The sequence below is a fragment of the Sinohyriopsis cumingii genome, unplaced genomic scaffold (assembly GCF_028554795.1).
Source record: "Sinohyriopsis cumingii isolate HCF-2022 unplaced genomic scaffold, ASM2855479v2 utg000695l, whole genome shotgun sequence".
Lineage (NCBI taxonomy): Eukaryota > Metazoa > Mollusca > Bivalvia > Unionida > Unionidae > Sinohyriopsis > Sinohyriopsis cumingii.
In genome coordinates this window covers 2,949,930-2,973,402 of record NW_028315924.1, presented here as the reverse complement: position 1 = coordinate 2,973,402, position 23,473 = coordinate 2,949,930, and the positions used below count along the sequence as shown (strand labels likewise).

General features: G+C 34.7%; 1 protein-coding gene across 3 annotated transcripts in view; it reads left to right on the top strand.

Moving 5' to 3' along the window:
* Window positions 1-22,993, top strand: part of LOC149773299 (uncharacterized) — a 36,773-nt gene extending 13,780 nt beyond the window's left edge. For all 3 annotated transcript variants that reach the window (XM_089946478.1, XM_089946480.1, XM_089946479.1), the window contains 3 exons: window positions 13,746-13,825; window positions 15,967-16,269; window positions 20,072-22,993. In XM_089946478.1, coding sequence (XP_089802604.1) covers window positions 13,753-13,825; window positions 15,967-16,269; window positions 20,072-20,208 — 513 coding nt within the window. In that variant the 5' untranslated portion in view covers window positions 13,746-13,752 and the 3' untranslated portion in view covers window positions 20,209-22,993. The remainder of the gene's footprint in view (window positions 1-13,745; window positions 13,826-15,966; window positions 16,270-20,071) is intronic.
* Window positions 22,994-23,473: the final 480 nt, after the last annotated feature.

Genomic DNA, 23,473 nt, shown 5'->3' with positions numbered 1-23,473 from the left:
TTATTAGAAATTGCGAATTGTGACCCGTAGTCAAGTAGAAGACTATATAATCTTGTCACTGGAAAAATGATTCATTCGTGCTTTAAAATCTAGAAGAATCAATTGTATTATTGTTGTGTCCATAAATTCATTTGGGCTGGAATTTATTGTTTTAAATCATTTATTTGATATGATTTTTCTCTGAAAATACAGATTGATCATAAAAAGTATATGCTTGGACGGAGACATTTACTAAAATTTATACTGAATTCAGAACTGAAATTATATTACTGTGTTTCAACAAATGACTGTTGGTACAACTACACGAAACAGGCCACCACAGGCACATCGTTACTTCGGCGTTGGGTTTATTACCTTTGTAATGCCACTGAGGATTATTCAAAACCATTATTTCCAGGACTTGTGTCTGTAACTCTAGGATCTATAATTATTTGGGATTTAATTCGCAATACCGCAAGTTATTTTTTCCTTCATTTTCACTTTGTATTTTAAGGAAATAAATTATTTGTTGAATTTTACAAAGCTTATTGCTTTTCACTCTTTTCTGTTATTTATTTTAAGATCATAGACTGGTAACAATATATATGCATATGAGCAGTTGATTACTTCAGTTCAGTTGGATGTTATGAGTACCACTGTTTGTTAATATTAACCTAACTATGGTACATCATAATTAGTGACGGTGAATACGACAAGTATACATGCATATATCCGTCAGATAGGTCACTTACAGGGAAAGAGTTGACACTTATTTAAGCTATATACATGTAAGTGATGATTCAGTGACTTTTTCAAGAAATAGGTTAGCAATTTAAACTCAAGATTCAGTAATTAAAAAACGTATAGAAAATGAATGCCAGTTATGGCAGAATATATTGATGTAAAGCATGCAAAACACGATGTGTAGAGAATATGCAAATATTCCAGACTGTTTATTTTGGGGATCATCATAATATTTGAGACTTAAAAATGTGTCATAAATATGATTACAAAAATACATTGAGAATTATTTCATTGTCTTTATGGCGCAATGCTGTTTATGGTCATTACAGGTCTCTCTACGTTTGTTTGGAGAATACTGTTGGAAGGAACAGTTTGCGAAATGGCATGAACATTTTGTAATGAAATCTGTGATATAATTCATTTTATTTCGTGAGAGTGCTTTGCATGGCATTTTGTGTGGATGCAAAGAAAACTCAGCTGAGTAATAAATCTGGTTGGGTTTGTAGATCATAAATTGACAAATAAATTAATGAATCCTAAAATCTTTGAATTAGAATGTAGGTGCCACATTTGAACCCACATTTGACCAGATTGTACTCCTTTGTTAATTTGGTGGTTACTGGGCATTGAATAGGGCTTTAATTAAAATTAGTTGGAGTTGTATGCAGGAATGCCAATATATATATATCATTGCATTAAATGCTGTGTCACAAAGAGATGGATCTGTGAACACTTATTTACCCAGTTACAGTAGTTATCTAGACACATTGAAATCAACAACATGCATATAAATATTGTACAAACTGAATTTTTAGATTAAGAACACTTGTGTTTTCTTTTTAATTGTTTGCCAAGTAGTAGGTATGTATCAGTTCTGTGATTATCACATAAACAAAAGGTCATAAACACTGTCTGTGGGTGTTACGTATTTTGTTATTGATCCCACAGTGAACGAAATCCTCCTAAATATTGGCACTACGGTCGCATATGACGCTTCAGAATAAGGTTTTCCTCTACAGTTCATTTATTATTATTGTATATTTCCAATGATTTCTAGTCTCCTTTAAGTATTATTTTTAACTATTAACACCTACTCTACTTATAACCGGGACCGCTCCGATGGTCTAATGGTTAGAGCGTCCGCCTCGGATGTGAGAGGTCGTGGGTTTGAACCCGGCCGAGTAATACCTAAGACTTATAATAATGGTATTAATAATTGTTTTTAACTTAATGAGAGTTCACTATTAAATGGCATTTTAAGATATTTAAACTTTGAAACAACCCCTGTAACATGTACTTGTTAGGAAGCGTACACATGTCTCAGTCCCAATTTCTTTGTTGTCGATAAAGCATTACCTAACTATTCATATTTAACACGCTAAAACATTATAGTCAATATATGAATGAACTTAACCCTTCATTCCAACCGAACAGAAACAGCAAACGAGTGAGTGTATCTAATTTTAGACACAGGGGTTCTTATCGTTGCTTACAATTTACCTGTCATATAGTACTGTTACACGCACACGGGTATTTACTTGACCGAGCGGTTGTCAAACCCTGGCGCGATTCTCGCTAGAAGTCATAAGTTTCCCCGACTTTCCAAAGACTTCCATACAACCTCAGTTGTAAATCAGAAAGCCCGACGTGTCCATTCTATACCTAAATTTTCCTCTAATTAATGCAAGACCACAGATAAACCAAACTGCCAACTATCTATCAACCGTACATCTGCTTGTTTTGGCTACATTATGTTTCCGTACCACCAACCGTTCACGCCTTAGAACATATATGACTACTCCCTAACAATGGGAACTATTTAAACTCCGCCACCTTAGGCCAGTCAATGTATGCTTTTCAGGCACATTTCGCCGATATAACTGCACCATATTCGCCCGCATGGCGACATAAACGGTGTCTGCCAAGTCCCTTTTTTTTTATGCCCTTGTGTAATTTACCGGTTTAATACCGTAAGTACTGTCCTTGCAGTCACACTACCAATGTATACCACTAGATTTTAATATGTACTATTTTACGACGGGACATTCATTCGGTTTTGGTCGGAATTCACTACTAGTGAACCAGGACATCATGGAAACACACTAACACTTCACTCCGTGACGTTTGCTCCTATTAATTAGCTCATTAGTTTGGGCCAGGAATATTTCCATGGCGCCGAATTCCAATAATCAAACAAGTAATCACACAAATCTAAGAATTGCTTAAAACGGGGCACTACAACCAAGTGCACATACTCTAAATTTACTATAGTACATATATGACAGGTCAGTTGTAAGCAACGATACGAGCCTCTTGATTTTAGAAAGACTTTCTAGCATCGCTACACCAGTCCATAGATAGGATTGCAGATTTATGGTTTTGTTAAATTTATATGTACGTGTAGTAAGCTCTGACATTGATTAAATATTATTTTCATGCTGCTTTTTCCTTATTTTCACAAAAATGAGTGCAAACAATTTGCCATTACATCGCGCAGGTGCTCGACGCGAGCTTGATGTTGAGAAGGAAAAAAATTTTTCTGAAAGAAACAAATCATACAGAGTGACTAAACCACACTAGATTACTCACATGACCCGATCTGACATAAGACTATATCATAATATACTCTCATATAGAGAGGGTCCTATGTCAGATCGGGTCATGGGGGTAATCTAAGGTATTTTTTGTCATTCTGTATGATTTTTTTCCTTTTAGATTATTGTTTTTTTTTTCTTCTCAACATCAAGCTCGCTTCCAGCACCTGTGTTGCAGCGTTTCTCAAATTCCATAACATAGCATTGTCCCATATGTTTGTAATATGTTCAGTAACATAATATTGAGACTTTGTTTACTATGAAGTGAATATTTTCATTAACATATTTGCCCAGTGGTTTATGGAAACAGACACTCTAATAAAGTGGTACTTCCTAGACACGGTGATGTCCGCCATTATTCCTCCCATTACAAGTTGGTACCTGGTCATTCCGTACCCAAGTCGTTTCGTACCCAAATGAGTCGTTTCCTACCCCAAGTAATGGTCGTTTCGTACCCAAGGTGCTGGTCGTTTCATACCCAATGCTATAGTCGTTTCAAATGTAACCACAAATATCATAAAAAGATATTTCATATGTATTTTCTATGTTGCTTTTTTCCTTTGTGATAGATAGATATATATACATAGAGGCATAAAAAATTACTACATGTTAGTGAAGTAACGGCTATATATAAATGGATAATAATAATAATAATAATAATAATAATAATAATAAGTAATGGATAATATTATATGGGGCCTGCATGGTGCTGTATGCTTTAACGGGAAGCATGATTAAAATGTTAAGTTATCAAATGCTAAATTCCACGGGTATCTGGCAAGCTTAAGCTTTCAAGCTTAATTCAATTTCACATGTGTTTGATTATTATTTTGTATTTTTTATTTTTTGTTTATATTTTGAAATAATTGCAATAGGTCTGTTTTTCAGCAGTATTTAGATTCAGAGAAATTTTGCTAAATTCCGTGTCAAGAATTGTTTGACATTAATATTATATTTACCTCACTTGTTTACTGGGGATTTACATTATCTTCTTTTTTTCCCTTTTTGGGGCACCAAACAAATGCCCCCCTCACCCCCCCCCCCCATTTCCGAAAGAAAGAAAAAAAGTGTTTTATGTGTATGTGTATCCCCCGAAAGTGTGTTGTTTGTTATTTTTAATTAAAGAATTTCTATCCAAAATGTCTCTGATTAAATTTTTGATGGGGTATTTATAGTTTCCTAGTGGTTTCTATAGGGTTGTTCATCCGAGCTAGGTTTCCTTCACCTTACTCGAAATCCCTTCCCTATAATTTATTTGTGACCTTTGCTAGAGGTTTCCTAATTCCCATGTGTGTTTTGCTATATTGTGTGTGTGCTATATATAGTTTTCGTGTCGGGACAGCATTATCACCACAGTTGTCATACTGACCTATATTTTTTATTATATATAAGTATAATTTCGAATTTCGACGAGTGATTGGTGTGTTAATCATGACTAGAAAAGGAAAACATATTGTGTTATGTGTGATCATGTGTGTCACTCCTCGTAGAATTTTGTTCGTAATATGATGTGGCTGTACTCGAGTTAGGGTCCGTACATTTTTATATCTCCAGACTCGACATTGGCCCGCTCTTAATTTAGGTTATTAGCCAAAGTGTTCCAAATGTTTTTTTTTATTTAACTATACAGTACGGGAGCTGTATAGTTGTTCAGAGGAAATATAGAAAGTTAGAAGGGTTTGAAAGGGTTCCTAATCCCTCTATTTATGTTATGTTTGCATGTGTATGTTTGTGTTCTATGTGGGATGTTTTTCATAGGCTCTTTCATGGGCCTGTCCACTTCGCGTGGCGCTATGTGATATAGTCCCATGGCGTCATTACCTCGTACTTAACCCACATAGTTGCCCTGTCCCATCCCTCTTAAGGGGAAATGGTAAAGTAAGAAAAGTATTACTTAATAGATTTCTCATTAAATTATATATTATATTATATTATAGTTTAGCTTGAAGATATATTTTCTTTTCTATGCTAATATTTAGCTTTTGTTTATGACACATATTTTCTTTGTTTCCTCCAAGGTAGATGGGTGAGATTGGGGCCCCGGTCCGCATTTGTGTAGCGCTCCTGTTTGTGCGTTATACCAGTGTCTCGTTCCCACCCACTACCGTGTTAGGTAGCCCTGGCTACTTCATCTTCGGAATTTTAAATTTGTTTACTCTGGCACTTTAGTATAATGAGCATAAGGCAAACTTGGAGTTATATACAATGAATTCAAATTTATCATCAAGCCAAAAAGAATCAATTAGTAAATTTGTTAATTTGTTCTCTTGGACGCACACATTGTTACTAAATATCGCTGATCTTACTCTCCTTTGTCGGTTACAATTGACATATGTTCCACTCCTAATTGTTTTTTCGTCTGGTATTGTACAATGTACGTTTGATTTCTATCTCAGTTTATTTTGATGTTTTTTTTCTTCTATCTATTTATATAAGTAAATGAAGCCACATTTTATAATGCTTATGTGCAAACAACATCTGACTAGATAACGCGATACAGATATAAATAGCTGAGTTGGTTTTCTTAAAAAGTGTTGTAAGACATAATCAGTTTTATATGACGAAGCCACTTCAGTTGTTATACAGATTCAACTGGTATCAGAAAAAAGCTAAGAAGATACCAGAAGAAAAAACATTTAAAAAAATGCAGGAGAGAAAATTATCGGTGTGGAAAGAGTACCAGAACGGCGTTATCTCCTCCTCAAAATTACTGAAACATTGCAGCAGCATATACAGACCGACAGCTGACTGACAAGGCTATTTAATTGCACTATTATACAATGATTTTCAAATCTGAAAACAGAAATGCATATTGTAATTGTGTTTTCTTCATGTATGTAATAAAACTCCGGAATGTACATTTCGGAATAATGTTGTTAGTCTTTTGTTCTTTAAGAAACCTTTTTGAGCTATTCTTTCGTCTTACTGAGACATCTCCTTTAAGCATTCATTGGATTGTAATTTTTACTGTTCTATTCTGGACAAAATATATGCTGTATTACATAGGGTGCTGTATTAAATACGTTTCAATACTGACAGAATCAAAGCATGTATACATATCTTCGATTATCTAAATAATTAAATCTGTTTAAAAACAACGAAGTAAATATATGTAAAATCCAATGCCAAATTAAATCTCTCTCTCTCTCTCTCTCTCTCTCTCTCTCCGCGATTATTTATATGGAGGATAACAAAAGTGACCACAACTTTGCACAAGTATGCTATTGTGGCCGGCAGTCTCCCAAAAAATTGTTTGGCAGCTCATATAATATACCACGTTCAACACCTTTAAAAGCAGGCAACACAAATTGAAATTAACACCAGTATTGGGCCTTGGAGAAGAGAAACTTACACAAACAACAATGTTTTATCTGCATTCAGCCCCATTATTAAAAGATCGCAAAATATATAGTTGTTTTGAGAGGATAAACATTTGTAATTTTTTCAGTCCCGATTGTCATTACTAAATAATACCAATAAATATGACAAGTGTTTGTTAATTGGAACTATACAGAAATAATGGACTTGTTCAGTTGTTTAAACCTGGCCTACGTTTTCTTTTTCTTTTTACTGGCAATGTGAATTTTTTTTTTTAAATTTCGTTTTGTACATAGATGCTATTATACAGTGAAAACAATACAATTACTGTAATTATTTGTGTTCGATCAATCTTTTAAGTTAGTGAAAAGATTAGGGCTAGAGAGGGAGATGCAAATATGTCAATACTGTATAGTTGACCTTGTAAATTAATTGGTGCGAAACGACCAGCACCTTAAGTGCGAAACGACCAGCATCATGGGTACGAAACGGCTTGGGTATGGAATGACCATGAGCCTGGCAAGTTAACGGTGTCAAATTGATTTTATGAATACATGCGGCAGTTATAATCTTGAGATCGTATATTCTATTTTTAAAACACACAAATGCTCTATTTACATATTACTGTTTAAGTTTCGAAACACAAATTTGTAAGTTTTAATCATCAAATGATTACTTCCGGAAATCTGGTAGTGATATTTGCTAGCTTACTTGGGATAGGGCTAATGGTCAATCAGCTATCAAAACACATGCCTCTAAATGTACAAGAATCCGTTTGCCAGCGCAGTTGAAAACAACCTGGAAATGCCTGGATAATGGCGAGGCAGCATATATAAAACTGATGTCACTCAATGTACATCTAAACACTTATAGAGCGAAGTCGTTTTCGCTTTACAAACAGAAGAAAGCGAAGTTTGCCTTTTTTAGCGTGCCTCCTGTGGTTGATGCTGTATGAGGTACAGATCGATTGCATGCTTGTCTGAGGAATTATAGGCTGGTGCTGAGTTTATCAAGACTAACCACACACGATGTTAAACTTCAGTCTTCCCATTTAGTATGTTGTTTGCTTTTCTAAGATCGATGACAATATTGATTGAACAACTAGCTTGTAACGATCACACTGGTCAACAGTGAAATCATTACTGACTTGAAAAGGCCCTAATCTGTAGTATTTTGGTGTGCCGAACACGAATATAACCGTGAAAAATTTGTATTGGCTCTCGTTTTGAAGATATTCATATACCTCATTTTCTATGTTTCACTGTGTAAATTTCTCCAGTAGGACTGCAGCAACATCCGGAATAATGATGTAACATTGCATAATACCATCATGCTCACATCATCCACAGTTGATTGCATCATTTTCTGATGCAATGCAATACTAATGCCATGCGGCTGCTGAAGTAAGTTGACGTCAGCAGTGTACTATACATGTGTAGGCCTATTATACTAATGCCAGGCGGCTGCTGAAGCTGACGTAAGCAGTGTACTATATAAAGCCCAATCAGATAGGTTCAGCATTTAAAATATTTTAGACGTTGTGCGAGACAGTTCAAGCTACTGTTACATAAAACTTATTATTTTATCCATTTACGTACAATAAAGAACAGTAATGCCTCGAAAGTGTGTTAATACCGCGGACAATTTTTGCTATATTTGTGGGGAAGTGACATTTGCCAACCAGAAGAAAAGTATCAATTCTCAAGTGAAGAAGGCATATCATCTTTACTTCGGATGCAAGGTTGGTGACCAAGACAAGCCTTGGGCTCCGCATATATGCTGTGCTACATGTACAACACAGCTTTCACAGTGGTTGAATTGCAAAAGGTCATCAATGCCGTTTGCAGTCCCAATGGTGTGGAGAGAGCCAAGCAACCACCTAAATGACTGTTACTTCTGCTTGGTTCCTCCTCTTTCAGGCGGAATAACGAAGCGAAAGAAGTCGAGAATAGTCTACCCAAACATTCCGTCTGCATTGAGACCAGTTCCACATGGTGAGGGACTTCCTATTCCAGAACCTCCAGCAGAATATTCTCTTGATTCATCTGACGAAGACAAAGGTGAGTCGACCTGTTCTTCTCCTGGTCCATCAGCATGCAGTGATCCAGATTTTCACTGTGGTGCATCATCAACCCCACACAGAATAACACAGGAAGAACTAAATGACCTGATTCGTGATTTGGACTTATCAAAGAACAAGGCAGAATTGCTAGGATCAAGACTCCAACAATGGAATCTTCTAGAAGAAGATGTCACAATTACTGCATATCGAAAGCGCCACCAGCAATTGGAGCCTTTCTTCAGAAAGGAAAGTAATCTGATATTCTGTTCCGATATTGAGGGCCTCATGAATGCTTTAAAAATCACTCATGACCCACAAGAATGGAGACTATTTGTGGACTCTTCGAAACTGAGTCTCAAGGCTGTGCTTTTGCACAATGGAAACATTCTTCCATCTATTCCAGTAGCGTATGCTGTCCACATGAAAGAGACATACGATAACTTAAGGCAGCTACTGAATTCCATTGAGTATAACAAGTACAGCTGGCACCTCTGTGGTGATTTGAAGGTAGTTGCCCTTTTAATGGGACTGCAGCAAGGATATACAAAATACATGTGTTTCTTATGCGAGTGGGATAGCCGAGCAAGGGAAATGCACTACATGAGGAAGGAATGGACTCACAGGCAGAATGTAGCCATTGGAGAGAAGAATATCCAACACCGAGCTCTGGTTGAGGCTCAGAAAATCTTGCTACCACCCTTTCACATCAAACTAGGTTTGATGAAGAACTTCGTGAAAGCCATTGACCGGACTTTGCCAGCATTCCGATACCTGCATGAAAAATTCCCTCGACTCAGCGAAGCAAAGATTAAAGAGGGAGTTTTTGTGGGTCCTCAGATTCGAGTGCTTTTCAAAGATGACCGGTTCAACAACTTGCTGGAAGGTGACGCGAAACAAGCATGGAATGCTTTTCGCCTAGTTTCTACAAACTTCCTCGGAAATGTTAGGGCAGAAAACTATAAGGAACTAGTAGAAGACATGTTGATGAAGTATAAGAAACTTGGCTGCAATATGTCTCTAAAGATTCACTTCCTTCATTCCCATTTGGATTTCTTTCCTAGCAACTGTGGTATTGTTAGTGATGAACACGGCGAACGTTTTCATCAAGATATCGCAACAATGGAACAAAGATACCAGGGAAAATGGTCCACTACAATGCTGGCTGACTACTGCTGGACACTCCTCAGAGATGCTCCCGAACAGCTGTACAAGAGACAGGCGAAGAAATCTAAGATGTAGTCAATGACTTGATTTTTTATAGGTAGGCTATTACAGTTGACCTTTTACTATTGGAATGCATTTCGTTATGTAAACATTAATTTCTTGCAGATTACAAAAAAACTAGAGCCAATTTTGCAATTTGACTGTCATATTCGTGTTCAGCACATAAAAATTGATAAGAATTGACTAATTTTATTTCAGTAACATGACTTTTGTAAAAATTTGTTGTCCAGTGTCATCAATAACTATCCTGACGAGGTATAAAGAGGGTTTTCGATAGTCTTCATCATGAGCATCAACGAGCTTTTGCAAACAGGTTGTAGCAACCTTGAAGGCTACACCAGCATACATTATGGTTAGCATCTTTGCCAACTTTGCAGGCTCTGCTGTCTGTAAGTAAAATATACCTCTGAGTTCATTTGGCACCATGATAAAATTCATTTGGTTCTACGACTTGAGATAACTATTTCTTAACTATTTAGATCTTTTCTCAAAAATCATATATATGTATAGTTATATGGATAATAGTTAATATATGTTTTTTTTCATGCTTTTAAATTTGCATATTAAGAAAATAATGTAAAAAATTTGGAGTTTGCGCATTTATGTTTAGCGATTCGTTTTAAGGAATTCTTAGATCTTTGTGATTCCTCATTTGATTATGGGATTTCGGTCATGGTGAAATATTCCTCAGACCGAAATAATTAGCCAGTTACAAGGAACAACCATCACGGAGTGAAGTGTTAGTGGGTTTCCGTGATGCCATGCTTTACTTTTGGTAAATTCAAGTCAGAGCGGCATGAGTGTCCCTTTTGTGCCATTGTCCCTAGTAAAATCTAGTTGTGTACATTGATCGTGTGACGCCAGGTGCAATATGTAAGCATGGAGACTGGTATATTACACAATGGAATAAACGAGAAGGGATTGACCATCGTTGGCAGGTACCATTTATGTTGCCATGGTGGCAAATGTGATGCAAAGTTATGGGCGAAATGTTGCTTAAAACCATGATTTGACTGGTCTAAGGTGGTGTAATAAAAATAGTTTCCTGTATTAGGGGACGTTGTATAGTTTTGAGGCATGAAATACTGACGGTACATCATGGAAAGTTAATGACGAGAAACCATGCAGATATGCGGTTTATAGACAATTGTAAAATTGTAAAGTCTGTGGTCTTGTATTAATTACAGTAAAATTATTTTAAAATTGACATGCTGGACTTTCCAGTTTACATCAGTAGTTGTATGGAAGTCTTTGGAATTAGGAGAAACGTATGACGTCTAGCAGAATCAGTCTATGGTATAACACCACTCGGTCAAGTAAAACCCCTGGATTTACAATATTTACGTTTTTCATTATGTGGTCATCCTGCTATTGTCTTTTTCCTTATGTGGTCATTCTACTGATCATCTGGTAAGTGATAGGGAGTTGATAAGTCTTGGCAAGTCAGTTTGGTATGTCGCTTGGTATGTTTTAACATGGTGTTGATTGACACTCCAAGATTTGGTAACTCAGTTTGGTAGGAAGTCCTTCATATTTCAGTTTATAATATTTCCTCTGCTCCCGAAGGCTTGTCAGATACTGTTATGACAATGTCTTCATGTAGGTAATTTATCTGGCATAGAAAATTTTGTAAAAATGCTCTAGATTCTGCCACGTTTTGACGCAGCAGTTGGATGGAAAAAATACTACTACCATTACATAGCTTGCAAAATCTTCATCCAGAATTATTGAAAATGTTGTCAAATAATGAACTTTAAAAAATAAATTGCAAACATCTATAATGTATTCATTCAGAATACATGTATACATCTTTTTCAGAAGTAGTTAACAAAAATATTTTACTTTTGTTTTGGCAGTTTACATCGGGTTTGCCTTAACTTGCGGTATTTCGATTTTCATATTGCTTATGCCTTTGTAGGCGTTATGTTTGGAAAAGTATATAATAATGAAAGATGGAGTATTTATTGCAGAAATTAATAATTCAATGATGAGAATGTTTGTAAAAATTATTTATTTCATTTCTTCAATAAATAAGAAACACAGGTCTTTATACCACCCCCCACCCCATTGTTTTGTAAATAACCTACCTTTTTGACCTAAGAAGGGTCACTGAATCCCACTTGTTCCATTTGTTATCATAATGATAGTGTGGCATCAAGTTAATTACCTACATGATTAGGCAGTCTGTAGGTTTATATATGGTAGTGGACATATATGAAATTATAAAGTAGAGCTTTCCTAGTAGGACCTATGGCTCATTCTAATTGTGTCCATTTATATTAGTATTAGCCCTGGTAGAGCTTTCCTAGTAGGACCTATGGATGTATAGTATTACTAACTCTAGTAGAGCTTTCCTAGATGGCTGTGTATTATTACTAACCCTAGTATAGCTTTCCTAGTAGCCCAATGGCTTGATATTATTGTTAACCCTAGTAGAGCTTTCCTAGTAGGCCAATGGCTGTATATTATTGGTAACTCTAGTAGAGCTTTCCTAGTAGACCAATGGTTGTATATTATTGGTAACCCTAGTAGAGCTTTCCTAGTAGGCCCTATGGCGGTATATTATTACTAACCCTAGAAGAGCTTTCCTAGTAGGCCAATGGCTGTATATTATTACTAACCCTAGTAGAACTTTCCTAGTAGGCCAATGGCTGTATATTATTGGTATCTCTAGTAGATCTTCCATAGTAGGCCAATGGCTGTATATTATTACTAACCCTAGAAGAGCTTTCCTAGTTGGCCCTATGGCTGTATATTATTGGTAACCCTAGTAGAACTTTCCTAGTAGGCCAATGGCTGTATATTATTACTAACCCTAGTAGAGCTTTCCTAGTAGGCCTATGGCTCATTCTAATTTTGTCCATGCATATTTGTTCAAGTGGTCAAATAAAACAAAAGCTTCTAAACATTAAAAAAGATTTAGACATATCATTTAGACAACTATTAAGCAAAAGTGAGAGAGGTAAGGATCAAGAAAGAGAGAGGAAACAGAACAATAACATGAACAAGTAAGTAATTTGAACTCTGAACAAATCTTTAGTAAACATTGGTTTGTATAGTTATCATAAAGAAATAAAAGCAGCAAATATCAAACAGAACATGGTAAAATATTATACTTGGAGAAAAGGGTTAAATTTAAAAGGTGGAGATTCCTCTTGAAATGTTTTAAGGAGCTGCAGTTATCTTCTGAAGAGTAATTGCCCAAAACTCTTACAACAGTCAGGAATCAGATGTATATATTTTTCACCGCAATTTATATAAAGGATTAGGGTACTTTTTACTAAAGATAGGAAATGATGTACAGTCAACTCCGCTTATGTGCATAGCCTTCGATCTGGACCCAGGCTATGCATATAAAGAGAGTATGCGTTTAAGCAGAATTCATGTAATTTACAATGAAAAATGGGACCATACTTTCGCTATACACTTAAGCTATCTATTCAGTTAAGCGATATGCATTTAAGTTGAGCCGACTGTATTTATTTTTTCAATGTGGCTTATATGAAGGCTTGGGGTAAATTTTACTACAGACTGGAACTGATGTATTTATCTTTTTCACCGTGGCTTATATAAAGGTACTGTCACAAATCCCCATCAAATTGTCAAATAAGAATGTTTAGCTTCATTTTTACCCATTTAAGAATAGGATGATATGATTAGTTGACTAAATTAAAACAAATATCTCCCCTGTCTATACTACGTTCCAGTGTTAATACCATACAAACTTTGTGCTGAATAATGAATCACATGACCATTTTATGTATGAAGGAATGTCCCAATATTTACAAGAATCTCTAGTAAAGAATTATGATGTCTGTTTTCAGATCGTGAATGAGTCCGTCCAGAATAAGGAACCTTTGCACTGTGTTGGCCATTCTTTTATTCCTTATTAACAACACCACTGGTGAGTGATACAACATAATCTGTCTTGAGAAGCCTTAACAATGCTAACAAAAAGTGTTTCCAAGACTGTTGGTCTTTTAGTGAGGGATTTATGCAGCAAAATCTTTCTTGACAGACCATACTTTTGCCAAAAAATATTGGTTTGCCAAGACAGGTGCTGCGTTTATTGGCAACAGTATTAGACATCACTAAAATTAAGATGCCATTTCTCCTGCTTCTTTGTTTTTTAAAACAAATTTGAGCCTCAAAGTTACAGTGAGTAATGTCAGACTAATGCAAAAATTATTTATGCAATTTGTTATACAGGCTACATATTTAACTATTGTATAAAACATATTGTTGAGAAATACTAAAACCTTTTCTAGAAGGAATTCACTTAGGTCAACAGCTGTGGTTCATTTTTGATAAACGGAGGAAAAGAAATGAATAATAAATTATGTTCAGACCAGCTGTCCCAATTTTGTGTGTTATCATGAAACAAGATTTGTGATAGAATGCACAATTTTTGCAGATTTCATTTAGCTACACATATTGATGGAGTTTTCAAAGATTTAATGAGTGTTTCGTTGAACTTTATGTATACATACATGAATGCTAAAAGTCTAAATGCTGAAACCAATTGCCAGGATTTCCATCATACTGCTGATAAATTAGACATAAATTAGAAAGTTTTTTTTATATTCCATCATACTGCTGATAAATTAGACATAAATTAGAAAGTTTTATTTATATTCCATCATTATTTATCATTAAATCTTAGCATTGTGATGACCAGTTAATCAGCTACAAACAACTTAAGTGTTGAATTTGTGGTGATATGTTGATTATCTACAGATAGTTTTAACTTTAATGTGTATTCTGTTTGATTAGCTTCGATCAGAATATTTTTAAACTTAAATAAGTTACATAGAATAAATATTTGTTTTTACTCATTCCTAGTAATTAAATGACTATTTGGTCACTTATTGACATATTTAAATGTGCCTAATTCTAGTAAGTCAAATACATGTGTAGAGGAATTATTAAGTTGAATAACAATATTTAAACTGCTAATTGTTCTCATCATGGTTTTGACATTGGAGAAGAAACAAATAAATTAATATTCAAATGAGAATAAATTTTCGCTAATATTTGAATTGAATTTGGCATGCAACTATTTGTTTGCTCACCAAGCAAAATTCCATAGAAGAAACAAAGCAGGTGAACTATAAACTATAAACCTTTGAGTTAGGTTGCAAAGGAACAACTTCAAACCCAAAATTTAATCTCACACATTCCCCTAATTGTAATGTCAGAATTCTAAATAGTCACAGGGTTCACAACATCACCATTTGTATTCATTGGCTTGCAGGTGCTGACTACATCTTAACTTTATACATTGTCATTCAGGTGCTCTTGATAAATTTTACAGCAAGTTGATACAGAGCATGGTATAGAATAGCTTTGGTTTAACACCATTTTGTAGCAGATACCAGACTATACATGGCATTCAATATTTGGTGGAGGAAGAACCTGGAAAGACAGGAGCCATAGAGGCTAAGTGGTTAGCCTGCCAGACTGAAAGAGTGTGGATTTTTGATCCTACCAATTTACCAGCCTGGGTCAGCTACCATGGCATGTCCTTGGGCAAGGTACTTTACTCCAGCTGTTTTGGCACTAAATAACCTAATTGTGTTGCTGTGCCATATCGAGATGAAAGGATGAAGCTGGTTCTTCGGTCTTGTGCTGTGCACCAGTGGTGCCCAGACTATGGGACTGATTATGATTATTATTATTATGCCATACGATACCAAACATGGGGAGCTATCAGAAAGATTTCTCACATACCACATTAGCTGAGCCAGAGGTGAGTTGTGAGTGAGCTGTAAAGGCAAGCACCATAGACCATTTATCCATGTTTGGCACCTGTACAATATTAATCATATCAAAGTGAACAAGACCTCATGAATCAGTCATTGTTTCCAGCTTTATTTAAATTCAGTTGGCCATACATCCATGCAATTTTCTTTATGAACAAATGTCTTCCCAAATAATGTTTAGCATCTTGACATCACATTTTATGTGGTCAGTATAAATTATAACTTCAGTTGCCAGTATTTTAAATAGCATCTATATCATAATTTATCTGTTCTTTCTTTTCAGATGCTCAAGTGAACATAATTGCTATCACACCTCCACTTGATGGTGATACAGCCATATTAACCTGCATTATTGCAACATTTACATTCCCAGCAGCTTGGAAAAACAATGACAGTGGAGCTCACATTACAACATGTTTCAACACTGGTGCATGTTCACCATCCAGTGAAGGAGTCCGGTATGGTTTTAATGCAACTTCTTCATCAATCAGTGCTTGGATTTCGAGCTTCAATTATACTGCAGATACCTTTACATGGAAATGTGAACATAACGGAAATATTGCAACGTATCGTATAACAGCTGCAAGTAAGTATAAAACATGTGGTTATTCTTGACTATCAGTCAGGTACAGCTTTATAAAATAACATGTGGTTGTTCTTGATTACTAGTCAGGTACAGCTTTATAAACAAAACATACAAGGCATCATCTTAATTGCTGGATTCTTGACAAATATTACACATGGCATAAAGTGATTCCCATTAAATGATGGATGTCTCAGCATGAATCTATCCCATACTACTTATAACATGATTGTTATTGAATGAGTTACTGTAAAAACTAGACAACAATGGCATAAATGAAAATAAATTTATTTATGTGTGGATGTCTCAGCATGAATCTATCCCATAATACTTATAATATGATTGTTATTGAATGAGTTACTGTAAAAACTAGACAACAATGGCATAAATGAAAATAAATTTATTTATGTGTGGATGTCTCAGCATGAATCTATCCCATAATACTTATAATATGATTGTTATTGAATGAGTTACTGTAAAAACTAGACAACAATGGCATAAATGAAAATAAATTTATTTATGTGTGGGTGGATTAGCATGAATCTATCCCATAATACTTATAACATGATTGTTATTGAATGAGTTACTGTAAAAACTAGACAACAATGGCATAAATGAAAATAAATTTATTTATGTGTGGGTGGCTTAGCATGAATCTATCCCATAATACTTATAACATGATTGTTATTGAATGAGTTACTGTAAAAACTAGACAACAATGGCATAAATGAAAATAAATTTATTTATGTGTGGGTGACTTAGCATGAATCTATCCCATAATACTTATAACATGATTGTTATTGAATGAGTTACTGTAAAAACTAGACAACAATGGCATAAATGAAAATAAATTTATTTATGTGTGGGTGGCTTAGCATGAATCTATCTCATAATACTTATAACATGATTGTTATTGAATGAGTTACTGTAAAAACTAGACAACAATGGCATAAATGAAAATAAATTTATTTATGTGTGGGTGGCTTAGCATGAATCTATCCCATACTACTTGTAATATGATTGTCATTAAATGCATTACTGTAAAATCTTTATAACACAAACATGCATAAAATATGTTTTTTTTTTCTCTATGTGTGTCTGTGTGTGTGTGTCTATACATAAGAGATCATTTAGTACTTGGTTGTAATAGCATTAATACACAACCTGCTATTATTGCATTGATTTCCTTTTCCTTTCTCCATAGTTCCCAGTCCAAGATAATTATTCCCTCCCATGATTAGTATTTGAAAACTAGAATTGAAATGAGCATGATCCAAGTCAGACTCCTAAGTTACAACCAACATACATAATACCATCCTCATTTTTCCTTGGATGATGTATGCATTACATGTGTGCTGTGTCGCTCATTGAAATTTGCCTTCTTTTTCAGTTTTAAATATTTGTTTGGGCATTTCATTTAGTTTTTGTATTGACTGAGTGCTTTTCGTCTCAGTCCTTGCTTTATCTTAGTGTTACCTATGGTGCTTTTGTAATTATTTTTTGTTTGTTTTCTCCTTGATTAGCAATCATTGCTCCATTAAATTGCATAATCCCATAATGGTCCCAGCGCTAGGACAGGTATTGTCTTCATTTCTTTGTTCAAGAATTTTAGTTTTTCCAAAACAATTTTTAAAAAAAAATTTATGATGATGCAAGATGTGGATAGGTGTGGACAAAAGATGGCACCATGAGACAGTCACTACATAAGCTTTGCATACATCTGCTTGGACTCTGGGATGCTAGAAGTGGGGATGTTGGCTTGGACTCTGGGATGCTAGAAGTGGGGATGTTGGCTTGGGCCTGGGATGCTAGAAGTAGGGATGTTCATCTTGGGCCTGGGATACTAGAAGAAGGGATGTTGGCTTGGGCCTGGGATGCTAGAAGTAGGGATGTTCATCTTGGGCCTGGGATACTAGAAGAAGGGATGTTGGCTTGGGCCTGGGATGCTAGAAGTAGGGATGTTAGCTTGGGCCTGGGATGCTAGAAGTAGGGATGTTGGCTTGGACTCTGGGATGCTAGAAGTAGGGATGTTAGCTTGGGCCTGGGATGCTAGACGTGGGGATGTTAGCTTGGGCATAGGCTCACATTCCTATTAGAAACCTTGGAGAATTGTAACCATCACTTTGCATGCTGATCACTTTTCAGTCTCTTAAAGGGTTAATCATTGTCACTAGTAGCTCTTAAGCATTTCATGGAGACTGTAGCCATAATGTCATGTCATGCATTCCATATGTCAATGGCGCTCTATTCAGTGCTTCTTCACTGCCACATGGATGCTGCTTTAGAGGCATCGAAAAGTCATTCTGGACCACAGCATGATCTTTTCTCAAGTCTGCATTGAGGTGAAAATGCTGTTTGGAGGCCTTCTCCCTTCTTTTTTTTTATCATCTTTGGTAATTGGATATTCAGTGAGTTGTATGAGTAAATGGCAGCTCTGTGCATAGTATAGCATCTAGTTCTTTTAGCTTTATAACTCTTGATGAGGTGGTAATTTTGACCGGCTTTTAATCAAAATGCTAAATAGGCTAATATAATTAAAATGCTGGAGATATTTTATTTGGATCAAGATTAATGCATTGGGTTATTTGTATCTGATGGGCTGGATGTTTTATTATCACTTTTGAGACTGTAGTTTCAATAGAGTTTGATCAAACCTGATATATAGGCTTATTTGTTCAAGATCTCCCTTGATGACTAATATGCTCTCATTTAAGTACTATTTTGATTGTGATCCATGCATATTACCTATTTGATCTTGCATCAGATCAATGTGATATTGTTAATGAACCAAGTTCTATTTTTAAGAACAGATAGTGAAAGGACCATTTTAAAATCATCAAAAAGTATGGATTGGTTATGTGTGTATTAAAATATATATATATATATATATATATATATATATATATATATATATATATATATATAAAACATTGAAATGATAATTTTGGTCAGGGATAAATTATGTACAGTGTCAATGGTAAATACCAATTGTAAAATCACTGGTTTCATGTTACAGCTTTTCAAAAACCCTCAACAAAATAAATTTGATTTAGTGTGCACAGTAGTGAAGTTTGTCTTTAGAAAGTACTCCATCAGTATAACACTGTCCATGGCAGTCTTAGAGTATGCTACAAAGTACTCCCTCATTATAATACTGTCCATGGGAGTCTTGGAGTATACTACAAACTACTCCCTCATTATAACACTGTCCATGGAAGTCTTTGATTATACTGCAAAGTACTCCATCAGTATAACACTGTCAGTTGGAGTCTTGGATTTTCCTGCCTTATGGTTAGACTGCCTTATTGTGAAGTACATAATACAAATCACTATGGGTACATGAGAAAGCTTGCTTTCAGGGATTGGTGGTTATTCCCATGATTTTCCTGTGTTCTTCCTCCACTAGTCACACTGGCCCCATGTATACAGTCTATTGTGTACTGAAAAGTGGCATTAAACACCACAGTCACCACCACCACAACAACAACATAATACATGAAATTGTGCTACTACCCAATAAATTGGGATCGATAATCATCCTGACTTATTGCTGGAACATGTGTTATAATGAAGACCTTTAAGGTGAGGAATGGTGTATTCACATTCTTGTTTTTGTGTGTAGAAAATGTATTAAAATTTACTATAGTCAAGATGTTCAGATGTGTTTAATTGCTTTACTCATTGCTTAACACAGAGTACTGTTCTCATGAAATTATACAAACTGCAAGATTGACAGATTTTGTAAATGTAAGGTTTGATTGCAAGACATTATAAAAATAAAAGGCTGACCTTTAATTTCTTTCAGCGACAAGACAATCAACAAGACAATCAACAGCAACAAGAATTGCAGCAAATACAGAAAATACAGCAAAACAACAGAGACCCTGTCCCTTGCTTTTATTATCAGTGTCAGTGTTGGTGGTTCTGTGCTCATTATTCTAATCATTGATATAATCTGCCACTACACAATCCATTGTATGGAAGCATAATCTGCCATTACCCTGTGATGTTACTTGCACTACTGCTCAAAGGAATGAAGCAAGGACAAAAAATGGTGCAAAATTGGAACAGTTGATCATAACCAGAATGCTATTAATCCTGCCAAAGTTAAAGATGAATCCCAAATCCAGCATACAATCTGTCAGATGTACCAGTTTAATCAAGCACTTATGCTGCAAGCCAAATTAGCACGTCCCAAAACAGATTAATTTCTGGAGAGAGAGGAAGTTACAAAATCATAGCATAAGCAAGAAATGAACTTCAAATGTACCGATTCAGTCAAGTACTAATCTTTTAAAACAAGCAAGAACATGTCACCAGTACTAGAAGGATAAATCTATTTCAAAGAGAAAATAAAGTTAATGAATCAGGCAATCCAGCTAATACCATTATGAACCAGTGTCCATGATAATGCTAACATGAACCAGAATCCATGTCCTGTCGCAATCCAGATATTATCACATAGTCTCTACACTTGCACTGTTTATAATATTTGATATTAAACATCTTGATTGGTCAAAAAAGTTCTCAAAATTCTTGTGCAGTATTCCTTTTACTGATTGACTGTATCACAGGAAAATCTTCTTTATCCCACCTCATGGAAGTTCTTATTTTTAATAATACTATGAAGTTTTGGTGGTCATTTTCTGAATCCACTGACCAAAGTGAATTGGGAGGAAAGGTCACATCTTTCTGAATATGGTAAGTTTACACCCACAAGGGATAATTATGCCATGTATTGCATATAATTCTATGAACTATGGCAAAAAACCCTAATTAAAAGAACAAGTAAAATTATGGGTATTGTTAATTTGATAGCGAGTGTGGGTGTAGGGCTGAATTATATACCTGTAATATGGAGACAGCCTTATATACAAGAGTGGTTTAAATATTTAATTATAGAAGTAAATAAATTCCACTCTGTTCTGTTCACAGAAGAATGTGGACTTAAACCGGTCTCCCAGCTGACAGAACTTGATCCAGCCACAACATTTATGTGTTGCAGTTCCAACACAGCAGGAAATTTGTGTATGTCTTCTGTAGGCTACTGCTCCCAATCAAATAATGCAAATAGCCGGTGACAAATACATTACAGTAAATATGGGAATTTCTGCATCCAGTAATCATCCTTTCACATGAATATTGCAACTGCAGTATGTTTAATACTGAAAGTGATGCTATAGGGCAAACATGGATCATCTAGTACACTCTTTCCAGTACTTTATCAAACAATGTGACATCACATGGACATTCTGTACGGAAAAATAACTTTTTTGGTGTAAAATGTTGTGTTGATTCAGAACACTTATTTTTTTATTTGTAATTTGTAATACTTTTGATGTTAATACTTGTTCAACTTTGCTTGGGACAATTTTTTACACACAACGAATGAAACATGAAGCTGTCAGTCAGAATGAATGAAATAATTCATTCTTCTTTCAATCTAAATAATTTACACAGAAATAAAGCTATGTGATGAAAAGAATCTCAAATGGGTAATGATTTAATATTAAATTTATGAAACTCCTGAATTCATTTTGCTGAGAATACCTACCATACATTTCTCAGAAAGGTCCTATCTAGATAATATATATGAATTTATTGGACACTGATAGGAAAACTATTATGAAAATTAAAATTTATTGGACACTGACAGGAAAACTATTATGAAAATTAAAATTTATTGGACACTGACAGGAAAACTATTATGAACATTAACATTTATTGGACACTGACAGGGAAACTATTATGAACATTAAAATTTATTGGACATTGACAGGAAAACTATTATGAACATTAACATTTATTGGACACTGACAGGGAAACTATTATGAACATTAACATTTATTGGACACTGACAGGAAAACTATTATGAACATTAACATTTATTGGACACTGACAGGGAAACTATTATGAACATTAACATTTATTGGACACTGACAGGAAAACTATTATGAAAATTAAAATGTATTGGACACTGACAGGAAAACTATTATGAACATTAACATTTATTGGACACTGACAGGAAAACTATTATGAAAATTAAAATGTATTGGACACTGATAGGAAAACTATTATGAACATTAAAATTTATCTTGTCAGAAAAGCTAAGTCTAGAATCATTCACACCAACAGCTTAGTTTTGAATAAATTAATTTCCAGTTAGTCATAATTATTTAAGTATTTTTTATTAATTGGGTCTCTTCTGGGAATTATCTATTCACTGGGACTATCCAGGGAATTATTTATTCATTAGAACTATACAGGGTATTATTTATTTATTAGGACTGTATAGAATATTATTTATTCATTGGGACTATATAGGGAATTATTTCTTCATTGGGACTATATAGGGTATTATTTATTGGGACTATATAGAATATTATTTATTCATTGGGACTATATAGGGAATTATTTATTCACTGGGACTATCCAGGGAATTATTTATTCATAGGAACTATATAGGGTATAATTTATTTATTGGGACTATATAGGGAATTATTTATTCAGTGGGACTATATAGAGTATTTATTCAGTGGGATCATGCAGGGTACTATTTCCAGCAGAAAAATCTATATATTTCTTTTATGATAATGTTCCCACATAGTATTATCATATCACCAGCAACATAAAACGACCTTACAATAATTTATTCCATGTGATGCTTTTTTATCTGTATTACGTCATTTACAGATTTAGTCCATTTATGAAACTGCAGTAATGATATCAGATGATAAAATGAGTATACTTGTGTTCTTCTGTGACTTTTATAGAAGTTTGTAGTAGATTGCAATAGTCAACCTTGGAAAAAAAGACCTTATCACTTTTACTAATTAATTACATAAGATATAAAACTCGTATAACCAAAAATGTGCAACAGTATATCTGGACATAATTTTATGTAGGATATTTCTTTTCTCTCTCAATGCGTTATGAAACCAAATACATGTACATAATTTTTTTAAAAATAACTCCTTTCCTACATTGTCATTTTGTGGCAGTTAAAATATTCTGTTATCAGTTATACTGTGTTACCAGTTTAGCTGGAAGCAATCATTTTTGATATACTTGCTTATAATATTGCTTGTGTACTTGCCTCATGGCCTACTTGCATTAGACATTTTCATGACCGAATAGATTGCATATAAGTATTAATGTATATAGAGAGAAACATTTATTTATTTCATGTGATACTCTTCTCAGGAAC